At 43.3% G+C, this 17,651-nt stretch overlaps 2 protein-coding genes across 7 annotated transcripts; one reads left to right on the plus strand and one right to left on the minus strand.

The window, feature by feature from the left end:
- Nucleotides 1-233: 233 nt before the first annotated feature.
- LOC115672631 (probable polyamine transporter At1g31830) lies at nucleotides 234-3,359 on the minus strand. Of its 6 annotated transcripts, XM_056313907.1 has the most exons (3): nucleotides 2,478-3,064; nucleotides 1,714-1,912; nucleotides 234-1,638 (listed from the first exon to the last, which is right to left on the minus strand). In XM_056313907.1, exons 1-3 carry the CDS (start codon nucleotides 2,586-2,588, stop codon nucleotides 461-463), a joined length of 1,488 nt encoding a protein of 495 aa, XP_056169882.1. In that variant the 5' UTR covers nucleotides 2,589-3,064; the 3' UTR covers nucleotides 234-460. The 6 variants fall into 6 exon arrangements, with proteins under 6 accessions (XP_056169882.1, XP_056169883.1, XP_030450355.2 ...); XM_056313908.1 differs by lacking the exon at nucleotides 2,478-3,064 and adding an exon at nucleotides 3,226-3,359 and having other exon boundaries at nucleotides 234-1,912; XM_030594495.2 differs by having other exon boundaries at nucleotides 234-1,912; nucleotides 2,478-3,062.
- A 206-nt stretch (nucleotides 3,360-3,565) lies between these two features.
- Nucleotides 3,566-4,239, plus strand: LOC115672635 (uncharacterized). The gene has a single exon (XM_030594502.2). It carries the CDS (start codon nucleotides 3,566-3,568, stop codon nucleotides 4,055-4,057), a length of 492 nt encoding a protein of 163 aa, XP_030450362.1. The 3' UTR covers nucleotides 4,058-4,239.
- The last annotated feature ends 13,412 nt before the right edge of the window (nucleotides 4,240-17,651 follow it).

Consider the following 17,651-nt stretch of genomic DNA (forward strand, 5'->3'; position numbering starts at 1 on the left):
CTCAGTTCAATTTGTTTGAGAGACGAGCCAAAGTTCAATTCTTTTTCTAAGTATCATTCCACAGACGGTGAATTTTCCTCTCTACTCGCTCAGAGTCCCTCTCGGATAGCTACAAGTTCCACTTTAGACCGAATCACTATCCACTTCCACCAATTTGTGATGCCATGGAGGTGACTGTAGTAGGACAGAGGCAAAAATCACCCTGCACCCAAACCATATCTCTCGCGAACATGTTGAGGAAACGCAGCATTTAACTGCATAGAAACGTACCATTTGACTATATAGACCGCGATATTTGACATATGTACAACCGGCAGTTCTCGTAAGACTGGCAGCAACAGAAACAAACTTCAATGATCACTTTGGGGGGGAAGCAACTATGATGCTGTGAGAAGACTGACTTGGGTTCATAACTACAGTCAACTTGAATTTTGCAAGACGGACGTAGGAAGCTGGCCATCTATGGGTGGTCATTGCACTGGTGATAAGCAGGTCCGCAATCCTGCAGATTGGGGCTCATTGAGAACCGGAACCATCTCCTTTTCTCTGCGTACCTAAGGCAAGGCTCCAGAACAAGCCCGATCATCACCGCCACAAGGCTGATACCCATGACCTTGCTTGGTGCGAGAGCCATGACCACGAGGAGAAGAGCGGTTGGGGGTATGCACATGAGAATCGACCCGACTGTCCCGACTGGGATCCTGTAAGGCCTAGAAGCCGCTGGGTGCTTCACCCTCAACTTCACAAAGGCCACGAACTCCATGATCATCCCAAAGCAGTACAGGAAATTCTCTGCAGCCACGATCTCCTGGAAGCTCAGCCACGAGAGCATGACGACACCCGATGCCGAGAACAATATCCCGGTGAGTGGAGTCCCATAGCAGGATCGCTTGGCGAAGAGCTCAGGAAGCATCCCACGCTCCGCCATGCCGAGCAGTTGGAATGAGTCGCTGCTCATCTCGGCCAGGAACATCCCCATGTTGGAGAGAGCGGAAGCAGCTTGGACCCAACTCCGCAGCCAGACACCTCCAAGGATCTTGGCAATGTCCGAGAAATACCCGTCAGACCACAGCTCGCGCTCAACTGGGATGGCTCCAATCCCAATCAGGAGAGGGACGAAGTACCCGAGAACGACCAAGATGAGAGCGTAAAACAAAGCTCTCGGGAGGGTTTTGCTCGGGTTATCTACTTCGCCGGTGAGAGTACTGATGGAGTCCCAATAATTGAGGTTCCAAAAGAGAGTGTTTAAGTACAACCCCCAATTGACATTGCCAAGATCTACCATCAACCACCTCGAAGGTTTCAGATCGGGAATGGCCACTAGTCCCATGACCACAAAAGGAAGAAGGGATATCACTCCCAACAGTATAGCAACCCAACCCACTATTGTCAAACCCCTGTAATTCATATAAGTCAGCGCAAGGGTCAGTACAAGCACAGCTATAGTTCTAGGTAAACCGCCTTCGAGAGCTGGGACTGCCGATTTAAGATAGTCCAAGAAGAGAACCGGGTACAATGCATTGTCAATAACGCCACTAAGCCATTTCATCCAGCCCTGTTGGAAGCCCCAATAAGGCCCCAAAGCTGATGAAACCCAAACTACATAGCCTCCATTTTCGGGAAACATCGTGCCCATCTCTGCAGTTATCAGAGCCTCAGGGATGCTCCATATAAGTGGGAATATCAAGAAACCGAGGAGGGCTAAAAAGGGACCTGCTGCTTTCACACTGTCCTCCACACCAAATGGACCCCCAGAGACTTCATAGAAGATAAGGAAAACAAGAGGTATGATTGAAACCTTTTGGAACGTCTCCAGCTTCGGGGACGATTCGCCCCCCAATCCTGTGTAGTCCGAGGCGCCGTCGTGTCCCGGCATTGGAGAAGTTTGCTTTGTAGTTGGAATTCTCTGTTTCTGCAAGCAAGATCAACGAATATTGGATGTCTTAAAATAAGGTGGGCTGAGTTGATTCCATCAATGAAGGGAAAAAAGCACGCCTTGCAGTACATATCTAGCATCGCTATCCACACATTTGCTCTTCGTATTAAAAAATCATACATAAATCAAGGACGCGATCAAGCTGCTTCTCAATACAGATAGATATGCTATGCTAATATACTGCCGTACACTACTAAGCTCCTCCTTTTCTTACTTTCTTCAACTATGATCTGGTTCACATTTATGCAAATATTGAGTAATGCTTACTCATTGAAACAACACAACTAGCGAAGAGAATGCAGCCAAGAAGAGTGCATTTTATCAACTAAAGAAATAAACCCCTTTTCTCCTTTCGGGCCAAAAAGAAAGAAACCCATTCGGCGCACAAAATTGAGCACCTGAATCTTCTCCGTGTGCACAAAAAAGAGAGTAATTTTAAAGGCAAACTCTGAAAATCAGAAGAGAAGGGCTTTCCTTTTTGTGCCCCTATTTAGCAATCACCATACACAAAGGACCGAACCAGATACCAGAGAACAACCACCTCTCGCGATTTGTGTTGCCAGCACAACCAGATCTCAGGAGGCGACCACAAGCGATTAAACCGAACGAGAAGATAAGAATGCGGATAACGACCCCGAACATTACTGACCATTAAAGGAGGAGGAGGAGGAGGAGAGAGAGCGCGAGTGTTGCAGCGGCACTACAGCACCAGCAGAGAAGAAAGCGGTGACGGTGAACAACCAAACAACATGTGTACTTAAAACCATGCGAGAGAAACCGAATCCGAGAGATCCCGAAACGTGCGCCCCGGGGGACAGAGCCCTCCGTCACGTGCCCAAATCCCCCGTACGCCCCGAACCCCATCGCGCGAAGCGACAGGCAACAAGCACGACCACATTCAAGTAGAGCTTTTGAGGGGAAGAGAAAGAGAAAGGAAAGGCCGAGGGCCAGGTCGGAGAAGAAGGAACAATAGTGTCGCTGACCATATTTCAAGTTTTTTTACGAGGAGGTTTCGACTTGTGAGTATCAATCCAGCCTAGTTCGCGTCCTTTTTCTCCCTCATTTCGCTCTAATCTGTCGTCCAAAGTCTAATTCCTTTTCTTTCTTTTTCATTTCGGTCTACCCCCCCAATGACTCAGCGACGCGCGTGCAACCACACACACACACCCTCTCTCTCTCTCTCTTCCCCTGCTGTATTACCCAGTTCAGTTCACCTTCTATTACCTTCATTCCCACCGAGCGAGAGAGAGAGAGAGAGAGAGAGAGAGAGAGAGAGAGATTATACTTACAGCAGCCTCTCTAAGATCAACTCCTGTAAGAAAGCGCCCACATAGACACTCTGTCTCTGTCTTTCTCTCTCTCTCTCATCATGTCATCATCATCCCCAGCCAAATGAAAAAACGTTTTTTTATGCCATCTCCTCCTTCTAGTTTCCTCTCACTTACTCACCACTGCTGACCCATCATCCTCCTCCTCCTCCTACTTTCGTCTCCCCGTAATCACAATCTTTAATTGCTCCCTCTCTCTCCCTCTCCCTGTCCGCGAAGATTCACCAAAATCTGCCCAATTAGGAAGCAATCAATCCCATTCCCGTTCAAATCCTTCTTCGCAACTGAGCTTTTAATCCCAATGGATCCTCCTCCCATAACTACCAAGACCCACCAGTCCTCCGCCCTCGATCACGCCTTCCTCCACCACAACGGCTTCGCCTCCGCCGCCGCCGCCCCCGCCCAGCTCGAAGTCTCCGACATCGAGATGATCGCCTTCCAGTCCGTGGCGTACACCAGCCTCCGCGACCTCCTCCCCTTGTCCCCGCCCCCGCCGTCGGCCGCCTCCCCGACCAACAACTCCAGCTGGTACGAGATCCCCATCAAGAACCCCCTCGTCAAGCACGCCGCCCTCGCCTACCTCCAGCCCATGTCGTCGCCGCCGGAGGTCGGGGACAAGGGCCTCCTCGGCAGGCTGCAGGACAGCTGCGGGTGCTTCTGCTGGCTCGGCGACATCCTGTCCCGGGTCCTGAGGGAGGTCTTCGGGAGCTTCCTCTGCGACGACTACGACAGAGGGTGGTTCGAGTACGTCGACGACGACGAGGAAGACGAAGATACAGAGAAAATTGACTGAGCAAGCTTCCGCCTTTCCCTTTCTTTTTTCTTCTTTTTTTCTTTTTTTGCGCTCAGGAGGGAGTTTCCATAGGTTTGACTGGTAGATGAGATGGAATTTGTACAGCAATAGTGACTGCAGATTTTGCTTTCGGTGGATTCTTTTGTAAGTAATAAAGAAGTACCATACGGAAAATTGATAAATTTGTTCCCACTCGGGTGGGCTCTGTTGGGCTGCTTCTGTTCGTCTGCTTCCGGGCGCCATTGTTGGCGAGCTCGTGAGCTGTAAAGCAATCCACGCCATTGTCGCCGCTCGGCGATTAAAATACATTCCGGGTCAGTTTCTTGAGGGAAGGAGACTCGGGTTTCGATTGAATCTTTAGTTTTTATATCACCTCAAACGATACCTCACATCGTACGTACAGGTGTTTCATGCCTGAAACCGATTCATAGATTTGGTTCCCACGTCATCCCGCGCTCTGTTGGTCCGTCTGTCCGAATTCTTAATTGTATTTGCCCCCTCCTAGAAAAATCACAGCAAAGGACTCCTCGTCTTCTGTTCTTTTGAGCGGCAGAAGGCCGACGCCCGTAAGAGCATATCTGGCCAGCAGGAGGATGGCGTCAAGGAAAAGAGTAAAAAAATACGTAACTTTTTGTGTTTTTTTTGACGGGGACGGTCGGTCAACACGGTTGACTTCCATCCGAGCGCCCTGAACTTCTGGTGAAGGTGAAGGGGGCTCGTTGAACGGGAGAGCGCGAATCGAATGCTCCCACGCGCGCCCGAGGGAGCGTGCGCTTGCGGAGTTTCTCCTCCACTTTTACTTCGCGACGATGAGAAAAGGCTGATCGTCATGCGCGGCCGCAGCTGATCCATATCTCTCAATCGCAGAATCACGTGCAGACCAACTTGTTCTTTAGAGCTCAATCACTTGTCTGTTCTGTCAACTCCCTCTGTAACCCTCTCTACCAGTGGAGGATTCTTGAGAGAGAGTAGAAATGGGGGAGTTCCATGTTCACACCAGGCAAGGCCCGTTCCTAAGGTGGAGTCGCGCGAGACTTGGGGTGCGCATGAATACCATTCTGTGCCCGGGAACTATTTCTAAACAGAAATGATTTTTTTTTATTCTGTGCCCGGAAATAATTTCTGAGTATTTGAAGGCGTTTGATAATCTGTCCAAAATTTCTATTCCTAGAGTAGAAAAAAACAGAAATGCGTTTGATAACTACACAAAATTTCTGTTCCCAAATAATATTTTAATAATATTTTGAATTGTTAAATTTTTTTTTTCTTTCTACCATTTTCTTCTTTGGCCATGGCCGGTCGCCGGCGACCGGCCACAGCCCAGGGCCGACGAGGACGTCACGGCCCTCGCCGGCCGCAGGTGGAGGCGAGGGTCGCCCTCGCCGGCGAGGGCGAGGGCTGGACCCTCGCCGCCCTGGGCGAGGCGGCCTCGCCCAGATCTGGCGAGGCCGAGCCTCGCCGTCTCTGGGCGAGGCCGACCTCGCCGTCGCGACCGACGGCGAGGCTCGACCTCGCCCTCGCCGGCCCAGCCCAGGGAAGAATAACACAAAAAAAAAAATAAAAAAAAAAAAGAAAAAAAACTGATTCTCAAAATTGTCTTGTAAAAAGAAGAACTTTTTTACTTCTTGTTTCTCTTCCAAAACTGTTTCTCGGCACAAATTTGTGCAAAAATGTGCCCGGGAATAAAAAGTTTATCAAACGCATTTCTATTCCCAAACTATTTCTGGGAACAAAAGAACGGAAATTTTCACTGTTTGGCACGTTGCCAAACGGGCCCTTGATTGCCCAGATCGAGGAATCTGTCGCTGTCCCCATTGACAAACTACACGGGGCTGGCTCGAGTGTCGGCTGACACTATGGTAATTTGGACGATGGGACGGACAGAGACAGCCATGTTCGAAAGGAATCGAGAGCATAAGGAAAGGGAAAAGGTTTGCGAGGCTTGCGAGATTTGCTCGATGCTCCATGGTCCTGGCGGGCACGTGGATAGTCTTAGGATGGTGATGCAAGGCCCGAAACCAAGTGTGGTTGGTTTGACTATTGGGTTTGTTCATCTTTTAAAGCGAGAAACGGACCAAGGCCAAGGCCCGTTTGCCTATTGAGCACATAGTCCTTAAATTTTGACTCAATATATAATGTTGATTTTAAATTTTTAATTTGTTCGGTATAATCCCGAATTATTGAAAAATATTCAATCTAGTCCGTCCGTTTGCTCAAACGACAAATCAGACCTTGTTTGTTAACATGGATTATTACATGCCGAATTAGATTTTAAAAATGATAGCAAACGCGTCCATCTTTTTATTCATCTAATTTTGAAAATGAAAAGAAAACTTATGGTGTTAAATTGTCCGTCATTATTTGATGACGTGGATTGCTATATTATGATTTAAGATGAATATCTTATTGATAAACCATTTATAACCTTTTTTTTATCATCATCCACCGTTCAAACTTGACGGATTATAGTGTTAACCTAAGGCTCCGTTCGTTTCACGAAAAATAACTTTCGAAAAAATATTTTTCGGGTTTTCCGGTGTTCGTTTCACGGAAAATAACTTCCCACGGAATATATTTTCCCCCCATGGGCAAAACACCTTCACTTATGAGGAAAATGACTTCCTCTTTTTTAGAAGAGGAAAACATTTCCCCCCCCCCCCTTCTTTCACCATTCATTTTATTCTTTTTCTTTTTTTCTTCCTTCTTCTTCTTCTTCCTCAGCCAGTTGTCGGCCACGGTGGCGGCCGACGACTGGCCAGGTCGAGCCTTGCCACAGGCCGGCGAGGCTCTGGCTCACCTAATTCGACGCGGCTGAGCTAGCCCAAGGCCGGTAGGGTGAGCTCGGGCCTCACCAGATCCGGCGAACTCTCTTGATCCGGCATGGTTGAGCTCACCCAAGGCCGGTCGGGAGAGCAGGAGCCTCGTCGGCCTGTGGCGAGGCTCGACTGGCTGAGGAAGAAGAAGAAGAAGGAAAAAAAAGAAAAAGAAAATTAAAATATTTTAAAAAATAAAAATAAAAAATTATTAAAAGTAGTGCAAGGAAGAAAACATTTTCCATACTGAACAACGGAAAATATTTTCCGAAACTTTTTCAGATTTCAGCCGAACATCGGAAAATTGTGTCATTTTCCAAGAAAATGATTTCCTGGAAACTATTTTCCAAAAACGCAATATTTTCGGCGAAACGAACGGAACCTAAATTAATGAAAGATGATATTAAAAATTTTCATATGATTTACGGATTATATCAAATATTTATTAATAGTTCACATAGCACATTAAACAAAATAAAAGTTCATGGACGACATTGCATATTCGATTAAAGTTGAGGGACGAATTGTGTCATTTTCCCCACGATATAAGAGGCTCATCTACATATTCTTCTCTATTTAAAGTGTGAGTGAACCGAGATAGGGCTACCTAGTACAAGGGCGAGGACAACGGACTACCATTCGAAACAAATCGTCGCATTGGTCGAGGAGAAAGAATTTCGGTGACATCATTTCATCAGGCCGTCGACCCTTATCGATGATAATCTCAATAATCCAGTTAGACGGACTCAATGTGACTCGGCCTAGCTAGTTTATCAGGAAAATCTACATAAAATGACGCTACATGGTGATGTTGTACGTCCACTAAATTATTAGGCGTAAGTTTTCCTTCATTCACACGATACGCGCATCTGCTTCTGCTTCGACAGACAGATCATAGAAGCCCCACATCTCTCCCAAGTACGTCAATGTGTCCAAGTTTTCAATGCTGAGCTGTTCCGCATGGCCGGTTGATAATCATGTCTAATCGGAAGACTAGAAAAGCATAATGGGTCGACGAAGAAGAAAAGGTAATTAACTTTGAATATGCATGCATATAAGATTATCAGGAACGAAAGTATGTAAAGGAAAGTAAGGTCATCGCTCATCGGTAACAAAGCAAGACATCACGAAGTGTTTGATCGCTTCTCGCCTCGACTCCCAAAGCTGCACATTACACAAAAGAAACTGCCAAAAAGGAGGAAAGTGGCAAAAGTTTGATCCTCCTGGCATTGATTTGTCAGTTCAAACTTGGAAAGTATGCTGTGAGTGTTTAGGGTTGCAAGACTTGCAATTCTTCGGGGATGCTCTGCAGTGCAGGCCGCCAGGACGGCCTCTGACGACCATCCTTCGCAAACTTCCTCCTCCACAAGAGATGTAGTCTCTGCTCGCCGGACAATGGCTGCCCGGACGTTGCCGTCTGGTGCACGCTTTTCTTCCTCCCGCCTGTTATCGCTTCCAACATTTGCTTCAGCTCCTGCTTCCTCACCACCAGCTTCATCCTCACCGCCCCGTCCTCTCTCACCTGCGACACGGGGACGTCTAGGCCTCCCGCTCTCACCCTCGCAATCGCTTCGGCCACGTTGTTGTTGCTCCGCACAGACGTCGTCTTCGGGCCACGATGCTTCGAATGGCGAGCGTCTCTCTTTCCTTCTGCTAATGGCTTCAACTCCATTGTCCTCCTCTCTTTCGCTTCGTCACCTTTGTCTCCGATCAGTGTCTTGTTTTTTTGTTTCTTGTTTTTTTCTCTGTTTGATCTCAAATAAGTTCCGTACTCGAGGCTTTATATAGAAATGGGCACCGAATCTTCATGTGAAATACAAGTAATGTACATAAGTCGGTTGATTAAGAAACGGGATATCTTATAAACTATATAACTGAGAATCTCCAATCATGAGATTGGTGGCCATTTGACCATTCCTTGGGGTTATGGAGCACACAAATGCCCATGCACATTCCCCCTCAGACCTGACTTGTATCTGAAACCTGACGCGATGATATGATTATTCTGAGTGTAGAAGCATCGGCTTGGTGGTTAAAGAACGGACTTATACATGAATAATTATGCGCATACCGCAAGTTTCATCTCCTATGCCTCCAGTTAATATAAACAAGTCCTTCGTTAAGCCAATCATCCGGGTTTCGAATCTTCTCGCTTGATTTATCCTGAAGTTAGTGGGGTGTTTCATGTATTCGGATTCGCCTGATTAAATATGGAACCTTCTCGTTATTTTAAAAGGGGAAAGTCAAACGTGGTGTCAAAGTATGATTATATTCACCGACGGCTCACATGCAATCGCCTGTTGTTGCGGCGGTGGAGCTGATGACCTGCAAGTGCAACGCGCATACGTGAAGAGGAGGAAGATCGTCTGCGCCTATCTGCTGCATAAGCTGAGGTTTCGATCATTGGAGGTTCTATTTTCTTATTGCTTTTTTCAAGAAATTCTTGAGAGGAAGTTCTCGATGATTGAGCGGGTGGTAGCGAGCGAGCATATGTGGCTGCAAATGTCAATGGTATGAGCTGTGCATCACCCGTCGTTCCTTTTGTTTTAATGGGTTCTTCTTAACCAACATAACTTCCTATGATTCGGAATTTCAGGTGATGTTCCTCTTTTATATGCTAAAGTCACGTATCCTTGTTGTTACCTAAATTCTTGATCAGGTTTGCTGGGATGGAGACGCGTCTGCGGCGGGTGATGAGCGGCGCAGCTGGTTGGAGCGTGACAGGGGATCTGTGCCCTCTTAAGAAAAATGGTGGAGCTAACTTTTGATCACATATTGATGCATGTAAAGACAGTGTGCATCAATAGCTGAGGAAGCACAGTACCAATAGAAGATTCACATCCTCTGCATGTATCCTCTTCCTAATTTGTGCAGTATAAATTGATTGAAGTTATTCCCTCAAGATTGAACACTAATAGACGTTCTAGCAATCGGCGGGTTTGAGCCCGGGTCGTCCGAGCTTGGGTCCATACGAGTCCAGGTCATAAAGTGGGTCGAAATGGATCAAGATTTCACCAATCCACACCCGACCCTATGAAACTGGGTCGACCCTTTAAAACCCGGTTCTTTATTTTTTTTTTCCCCCCAAAAGATGAGTCATACCTTTGGTTTGCAAATATTCCATGCAATAATTGGTTTTACCTAAACAAGATATAGAGATTTTATGTGTTGATCACAAACCAATGATAGATTCTATATCGCCGTAGATTAGTTTGTTCAACACATCATAATCACAAGTAAATAGAAATTCGAAAACCCTAGCCATTCTCGTAATTTATTGAATTAGCAATATCAACCAAATGGATGACTTAGAACTGGAATGAAGTTGATTTATATAATTTATTAAATTAAATAAATCATATGTCTCCGTAGGATATAAAAAATAACTTGGATAATAGACGTACATATTAGGTAATTTTGATTATTTCAAATATCTAACTATAATTCAAGCAAAGAAGAAAACTTGGGTTAAACTAAATTGACCGGACTGATTTCACAATTCATATGAGTTAGAGATACTAAGAGTCGTCTACTAAGTTAGTTTACTATGCGGCTTGATGATATGTAAGTAGTTATTTAAGTTAGCACACCCATTTAAGCGAGAAATCTGTCATATATCACCAAGTAAGAAAATTTAGTTTACTAGTCTCAATATGTCTAGCGTTATTCAAATTAAATTGATTCACTTATTGAATATAGGAGACTCGGTCAATTATATATTTCAGGACCTATGGCAAATTATATATTTCTTTAGCCTTTTGCAAGAACTTAGCTAACAAGGCCAAATATTCTGTAGTTTTGGCAATTCCAAAATTTCTAACTATGATTCAAGCATTTTCAAAAAGATTCTACACATGTCGGGCTAAGTTGAGATCCAGAAGTTTTCGGCTTCAAGTCGTGTTGACCCCATTTTTTGCCGGTTGAAAAAGGTCCTGCAAAATCCTATTTTTAGGGCGGGTTGTTCGATCCAAGTTTATTTGAGGTTTAACTAAAGACAATGATTTTAGCGAGGGCTTAATTCACTAAAAACCCCAAATTTTAGATCAAATCCTAATTTCACCTCGAACTTTTTTTTTCTTAAAATAAATCGCAAACTTTCACTTTTGTCCCAAATCCATCCCGTTAACCCTTCGTTCAAAATTGCTATCCGTTTCTTCAAAATTGTTAACATCAGGGATGATCAGAGGTTCGTTATTAAAATCCGCGTCTTCATCAGTACTCTTACCTTCAAATGAAACAACAGTAGCCTCCTAAGGTTAATAATTTTGAAGAAAACAGTGGCAATTTTGAAATGGAAGGTTAACCGGGACAGATTTGGGATAGAATTGGGATTAGATTTAAAGTTTGATTTTTTTTTAGGGAATTGGGCCTTTTAGCAAGCTAGACTAGAATTAGTTTATGGAAAGAATCCAAAAGTCCATTAAAAGGGGATAAAAACAAAAGAGGGTGGGGATCCAAACGATAAGCAAAGAAGTTCACTCCTGGTTATGGGCCAAGCCCAACAACCTAAAATCTTCCCGAAGGTGCAAACTTTTGGCCATCAAGTCAGCTGATCTCTCTCTCTCTCTCTCTCTCTCTCACATAGCCCTGAATCAGTCCAAAGTAGAGCCAAGCTGTAACTCCATCTTTTAAAGTGATTATTTACACAGATAAAGGCTTAGGTCAAAGTGAGTTTATTGTGGAAAAAAATCTTGGTAATTGGGTTTGCATCTCTTATTTAGAATTAGAAAAGCTCTCTCAATAACGATTTGCGCATGTTTTGAGTTTAGGAGTCAAACTCGCCGCCTCTACATATAGGTGTAACTTTTGAGCTCCGCCTTTTTCACATAGGATATCCACATCTTCCACACGGGATTCTCCGCTTGGATTTCGTGCGCAATGAGATTAATTTATTCACAATATTTCAATCAAAAAAACCGAAAGAAAAAAAAACTAATATTTTGCCCCCAAGATATTCGGTAATTTCAAGGGCAACTCTAAATGGGCAAGTTCCCGCTCGTTTGGTATTGAGAATCAACCAGACTATAAAGCATGCTGTCAGGGATATGTAAAGCTGCTTATACCTGCTCCAAAATTCTCCCAACTTGTTTGGTCATACTTCAGAAGTATCTACTACCCTTTTCAACTCACCATGTTCCAAATCTAAAAATGCTGGATAAAAGCTTTCAGAAATCATATTAGAATCAACATCTACGCAAAATAGCAGCCAACTAGAGCCCTCTAATACATTCGCTCGATATTAATGGCAATCGGGAAGTTCTCCAACGAACAAGTTCAATAGTAAGACATGTGATTCATGGTTGGCGAGCCGGTCCCTGGCCCAGTTCCCCCCTCCCCCGAGCGTACGATTCGAGATCGCAATCCAATTATTCTCGTCCTTTCTCAAGTGGATATCCGGTGTAATTGAGGATGCAAGATGGGAAGATCATGTTGGGAACACACTGTGAATCGTCTTTCGAGTGGGGTAGGTATTGCTTCCTTTATTTTCTGTGGATAGCTTTCGTTCACTTTCGTGTCATTGTAGAGTAAGAAAGAAGGCGGAGGGGAAGGCAATCAAGAAGGAATCGATGATGAAAGGGAGGGAAGGGGACCTTCAGATCCGTATGAACCTTGTCATGTCATTGATATGCTCCACTATACATCTATGAAGTCATTTGGGATCCCCCAAGGTCATCCCTCAGAAAAAGGAAAAAGAGAAAAGAGAAAAAGTAACCGTAGTTTTATACAAGTTTTACGGGAAACTAATCAAAAAATTTATAAATCTATTGTAAGGTTATCAATTCGGTCTTAAAATTTTTTAATTTGGCTAATTTAGTGCTAAATATTTTGGCGATTTACCAATATAGTCCTTTCGATCAATTTTGGCAAATAATCGCTGACATTGACCCTTGTCATCCTACATTTCAAAGCCGGCGATAACGTGAATAATTTTGTAATTTTTTTTAAAATTTTTTATGAGCATTATTATAATTTTTAAATGAACATTACGATTTTTATTTTATTTTTATTTTTATTTAATTTTTCACCGTTGTTTAGGGAGGGTTGTCGGCCACAGGCAAGGCCCTACACACCCTTGCCGACCACTGGGCAAGGGTTGGCCGGTGAGGGCCCTCGGCCATCGCCTAGGCCTGGTAACCCTCGCCGCCCAACAGAAAAAACAGGAAAAGAAAAGTACGAATAGAAAAAGAAAAAATCAAAAAAATTATAAAGAATATAGAATTGATGAAAAACTCAAAAAATATTAAAAGAATGAAAAAATTGTCTCCGTTTGCGTTGTCTATTGTTGGCCATACCACGTAGGATGCTAGTGTCAACGTTGGTGATTTCCGGCCAAAATTGGCCAGAAATGACTATATTAGCAACTTGTCAAAAGCTTTAACACTAAATTGGCCAAATTAAAAAATTAAGGATTAAGTTGTTATCCGTACAATAGGTTCAGAATTTTTTTCGTAACGGTAAAGGCCACCAAAAACCTCAAATTATGTTTATTGTAACACATTTACCCCAAACTTTTTTTTTTTGGTAAGGTAAGTAGTATATTAACTTTTCAACGCGCAATTTACAAGAGGAGTTGCCGAACACAAAAACCTCGTACCTGAGGCAACACAAAAGTGTCACGACGGGTGCAAAGGTGTAGCGGCTAAAAGAAGCAATTAAGCACCAAGTGCGCAGCACTAACTATAGCCAACACAGCGGCAAACAAGATAAAACAACTATAAGACAATAACAAGGATCGTCACTGAAAGATAGAGGTCGGAATGCCCCACTTGACTTGAAGTCTTCTGTTACGTGATGTGTCAACAAGGAGAGAAACAGCCACATCTCTTACAATCTTGGCCAGGTGAGCACGAAGTGCGGGCATGTAGGGGTTACGTTCCCTAAATAGGATATTATTTCGTTCAGTCCAAATGCAGTGGCACATCGCCCCAAAGGAGGCACGAGCAATACGTTGATGGAAATTCTGTCCACCGATGACTCAAGTTGCCTAGCTGATGCTATCCATCCACAAGCCAGCACTCCATGAGATATTACAATTTCCTGCCCAGAACCGCGCAAGAGAGCCCGTGAAAGCACACCCAAAAAATAGGTGGTCTATTGAGTCCGGCCTTGTACGACAGAATGCACATGAGCCTTCAGCGATCATATGGTAAGACAGCAGCATCACTTGTGTTGGGAGCCTGTTGAGGCAAGTAAGCCATAGCACGAAGCTGTGTCTCGGAGCAATACTATTGTCCCAAACAAACGAGCACCATGTAACATTGTGCCCCCTGTTCCTTAAAAGTTCCCAGGCGGAAGAGATAGAGAAATTACCAGAGGGGTGTCCTTGCCAATTTAGCCGATCCCTTCGAGCCGTGTCAATAGCAGGCCAGATTTCCGTCCAGGAGTTGAAGGTTTCCATAACAAAAGACACTTACCAGACGGATGCATTAAAATCAGAAACCTCAAACTTGTACTCATGTGACAAATTTACCCCAAACCTGTACCCATGTGACAGATTTACCCCAAACTTTTTTTTGTGACACAAAAAACCCTATACTTGTATCCATGCGACACATTTACTCTAAGCTTGTTTTTATGACACCAAAAAACCCAAATTTAGACCCGCGCCACACATTTACCCTCCGTCAAGATTTTTTTTCCTTCCTCCTTCGTCTTTATCACTGTCGCCGCCGCCCTTATCGTCGCTCTCGCCATTGCCACCGTCTTCACAGTCGCCAAGCCAAGGAAGAAAACAAACGAGGAAGTTAAAAAAAAAAAGGAAAAAGAAAACGAGAAAAAAAAAACATACAATGAGTTGACATATTTTTGCCTCACGGGTATTACGTCAACACCGTTTACTTTCTGTCGTCTATATAGGTAGCCACATAAGATTTTAAGCAACGTTTGATAAATGAATTTTGACGGAGGGTAAATGTGTTACACGGGTATAAGTTTGGATTTTTGGTATCATAGAAAAAAATTTGAGGTAAATGTGTCACACGATTACAAGTTTGGGGTTTATGACGTCACAAAAAAATTTAAAGCACATGTGTCACAGTGAACATAGTTTGTAATTTTTTGTGGCTTTCCCTAAGTTTTACTGTATACCAGATAGAAACTGCATGTTTCAAGTCCAAGCAACCCAATAATCAATCCAAGACAATCTAAAAGATACTCCTCCATCAAAGCCAATATGATGCATCAATGTATTTAAGAATGATGCGGCGGCTGTTATTTCGTTTAATTCACTTAGACTAGAATACTAACTTGCAATGCATTAATTCACATAATTTAATGGATCCAATATCGTACGGCATGATACTACAGTAATTTTATTCAACGTTTTCGAAACAATATGGATATACATATTTGTGACCCGACCTGAGACTTGATCTATATAGAATGCTAACTAAAAAACGGTTTAGTGGAGTTGGGTTATCACGTATGTGTTATTGTGTTTGGTGTTTTTTTTATTGTCAGATTGTCTTTAGTGTTTAGTAACCACCGTTTATTCTAATTGTTTTGGTTTCAAAAAAAGTTCAGTAACGTGTTTCGGGGCCGATTCAGGATTATGACCGAAACCAAATCGAACAACCCCATACCTATTGCTCTACTTGCTACCCAAATCGTAAGGAAACCTAACTCGAAAATACCTAAATTTTTTTGTTTCGATTTGTTGACACCCCTAGTTTTTTTTTTTTTGGGTCCTATCTCTAACCGTTCTCTCTCTATCTCTGACTTTTGCTCTGCTTTTTTGCAGAGCGCAGGAGTCCTGTGATACTAGGCGTCCCCATCCCCAATTCCCTTATCACTGAGCACCTATTCCCCTCGTTGGCAAGCTTGGCTGCATCCCAATTCCCCCCTCTACTGTTATATTACCATTCGAGATGACAATCCAATTCCTTTCTTTTTTTTTTCTTTAGCCAAGAAAAGCTCGAATTTGTTTCGATGGAGTGGGTCTGCGGTGGATACGAGGATGTAAGATGGGAAATCATGTCGGGAAGACATGAGGGTGCGAATGTAGCTATTCTGCGAAATCAAATTGCTTGAAATTGATTTAGGAATTCTTGAAATTGATTTACGGAAGAGAAATCTGTTTGGTAAAACATGACTAGTCTGCTCCGAAATTGATTTACAAAGCAATCTATTTTGATCGTTGATTTTTTTGCACCTAAAAAATTTAAATTTTACTCAAAGTGGGTGGCCACATGTATTATAAGACATTACGTAAAGTTTTGAAATTTTGATTTTTTAATTTTTTGGGCACTTAAAAATTTTAAATTTCACTCAAAGTGAGTGGCCACAGTATAGCATTTGTGAAGTTTTGAATTTTTATTTTTTGGGCACCTAAAAAATTTAAATTTTACTCAAAGTGGGTGGCTGGATATTACAGCAGATTCGTAAAGTTTTGAAATTTTTATTTTTATTATTTTAGGCACTCAAAAATTTAAATTTCATTTCAAAATGGGTGCCGGTATTTTAAGCATTTTGTGAAGTTTTGAAAATTTTTATTTTTTATTTTTTATTTTTTTGGGCACCTAAAAATTTAAAATTTCAAGTAGGTGGTCGGGTATTTTAAGTCATTTTGTGAAGTTTTGAAATTTTGATTTTTTTGGGGCACCTCAAAAATTTAAATTTCACACAAAGTGGGTGGCCACATGTGTTTTTTATTTTGTGAAGTTTTGAAATTTATAATTTTTTTATTTTAAAAAAATTCACCAAATTTCATGTTTCGCGAAATCTGGCTTTTTTATTTTCTGGAAATTTTATGAATTTTTCTAGAATTTTTCAATTTTTGCATTTTGATGGAGTGGGTCTGCGGTGGATACGAGGATGTAAGATGGGAAATCATGTCGGGAAGACACTGAATAGGGGGCATCGAGTGGGGTAGGTATGGCTTCCCTCTAATGGCCCGTGGAGATAGCTTTCGTTCACTTTCTCGTCATTCTAGTAGAGTCTAAAAGCAAAGGGGAAAGGCAAACAATCAAAGAAGGAATCGATGATGAAAGAAGGAAGAAGAAACTTCAGATCCGTGTGTGAGCTTTTGTCGTGTCAATGACATTTCTCCACTACACACCTCCTATTGTCACCCTCCCTTCTCTTTTCCTCTAGACAAAAGTCATCTTAGCTCCCCCCTTTCAAATCAAAAGCTTCATTTCCTTTCAAACGAACCAAATGTGACCACAGAATTCCTAACTTATGTCAATAAATGACTTCCCTTTCTCGGCCTAAAGTTCCCCCCGCCTCAATCTAATTCCCGTCAATCGGTTCGCGCACCACGTGTTGCTCACGATCGATCATAATTGCTAAGCTCAGAGGCATCGGGGCGCATCTTTCCCTGTAATCACATCTGAGGACGACGAATCACACCAGACACATAAGCCTCACACGACCGTTCATTTTGGTGATCACAAATGCTTCAAAAGGCTAATTCTCGGGTGCGGGTTCATAGTCGGCCTTCGAATGTGAATCGAAAAGCAAAAGCAAGGGGGGGGGGGGGGGGGGGGTCGGGCCATCCTAATGAATCATGTGCATCGTCATTTGGATGTATGGACATGTGATCCTTGAATCATCATCATGCATGCATGGACCGTGCATGACGAGCCGTGAGTAAACGTGGTGTTTCTAACCGTACCGTACTGATTTTTTTTTTTTTTTTTGTGGGGGGGAGGGGGGGGTCGGTTGGGGCACGGTGTGCGGTGACTTCACCTTCACCATTTTCTCCGCTTTAAAAGGTTCCGTTAAAAAAAAATCAGGAACTTCATATCTTCATCTCTTTCTCTCTCTCTCTCTCACTCTCT

The sequence above is a fragment of the Syzygium oleosum genome, unplaced genomic scaffold (assembly GCF_021117445.2).
Source record: "Syzygium oleosum isolate NSW1041296 unplaced genomic scaffold, Sole_v2.1 Sole_v2.08, whole genome shotgun sequence".
In the NCBI taxonomy this organism is placed as follows: Eukaryota; Viridiplantae; Streptophyta; class Magnoliopsida; order Myrtales; family Myrtaceae; genus Syzygium; species Syzygium oleosum.

What these genes read in the sequence shown, in the direction of transcription:
- LOC115672631 (XM_030594495.2), bottom strand. Translation starts at nt 2,588, where the DNA reads ATGGTCAGTAATGTTCGGGGTCGTTATCCGCATTCTTATCTTCTCGTT. An exon ending in GGCAACACAAATCGCGAGAG is followed by an intron (nt 1,913 to 2,477) that starts GTGGTTGTTCTC and finishes TCTTGCTTGCAG; the next exon opens with AAACAGAGAATTCCAACTAC.
- LOC115672635 (XM_030594502.2), top strand. Translation starts at nt 3,566, where the DNA reads ATGGATCCTCCTCCCATAACTACCAAGACCCACCAGTCCTCCGCCCTC.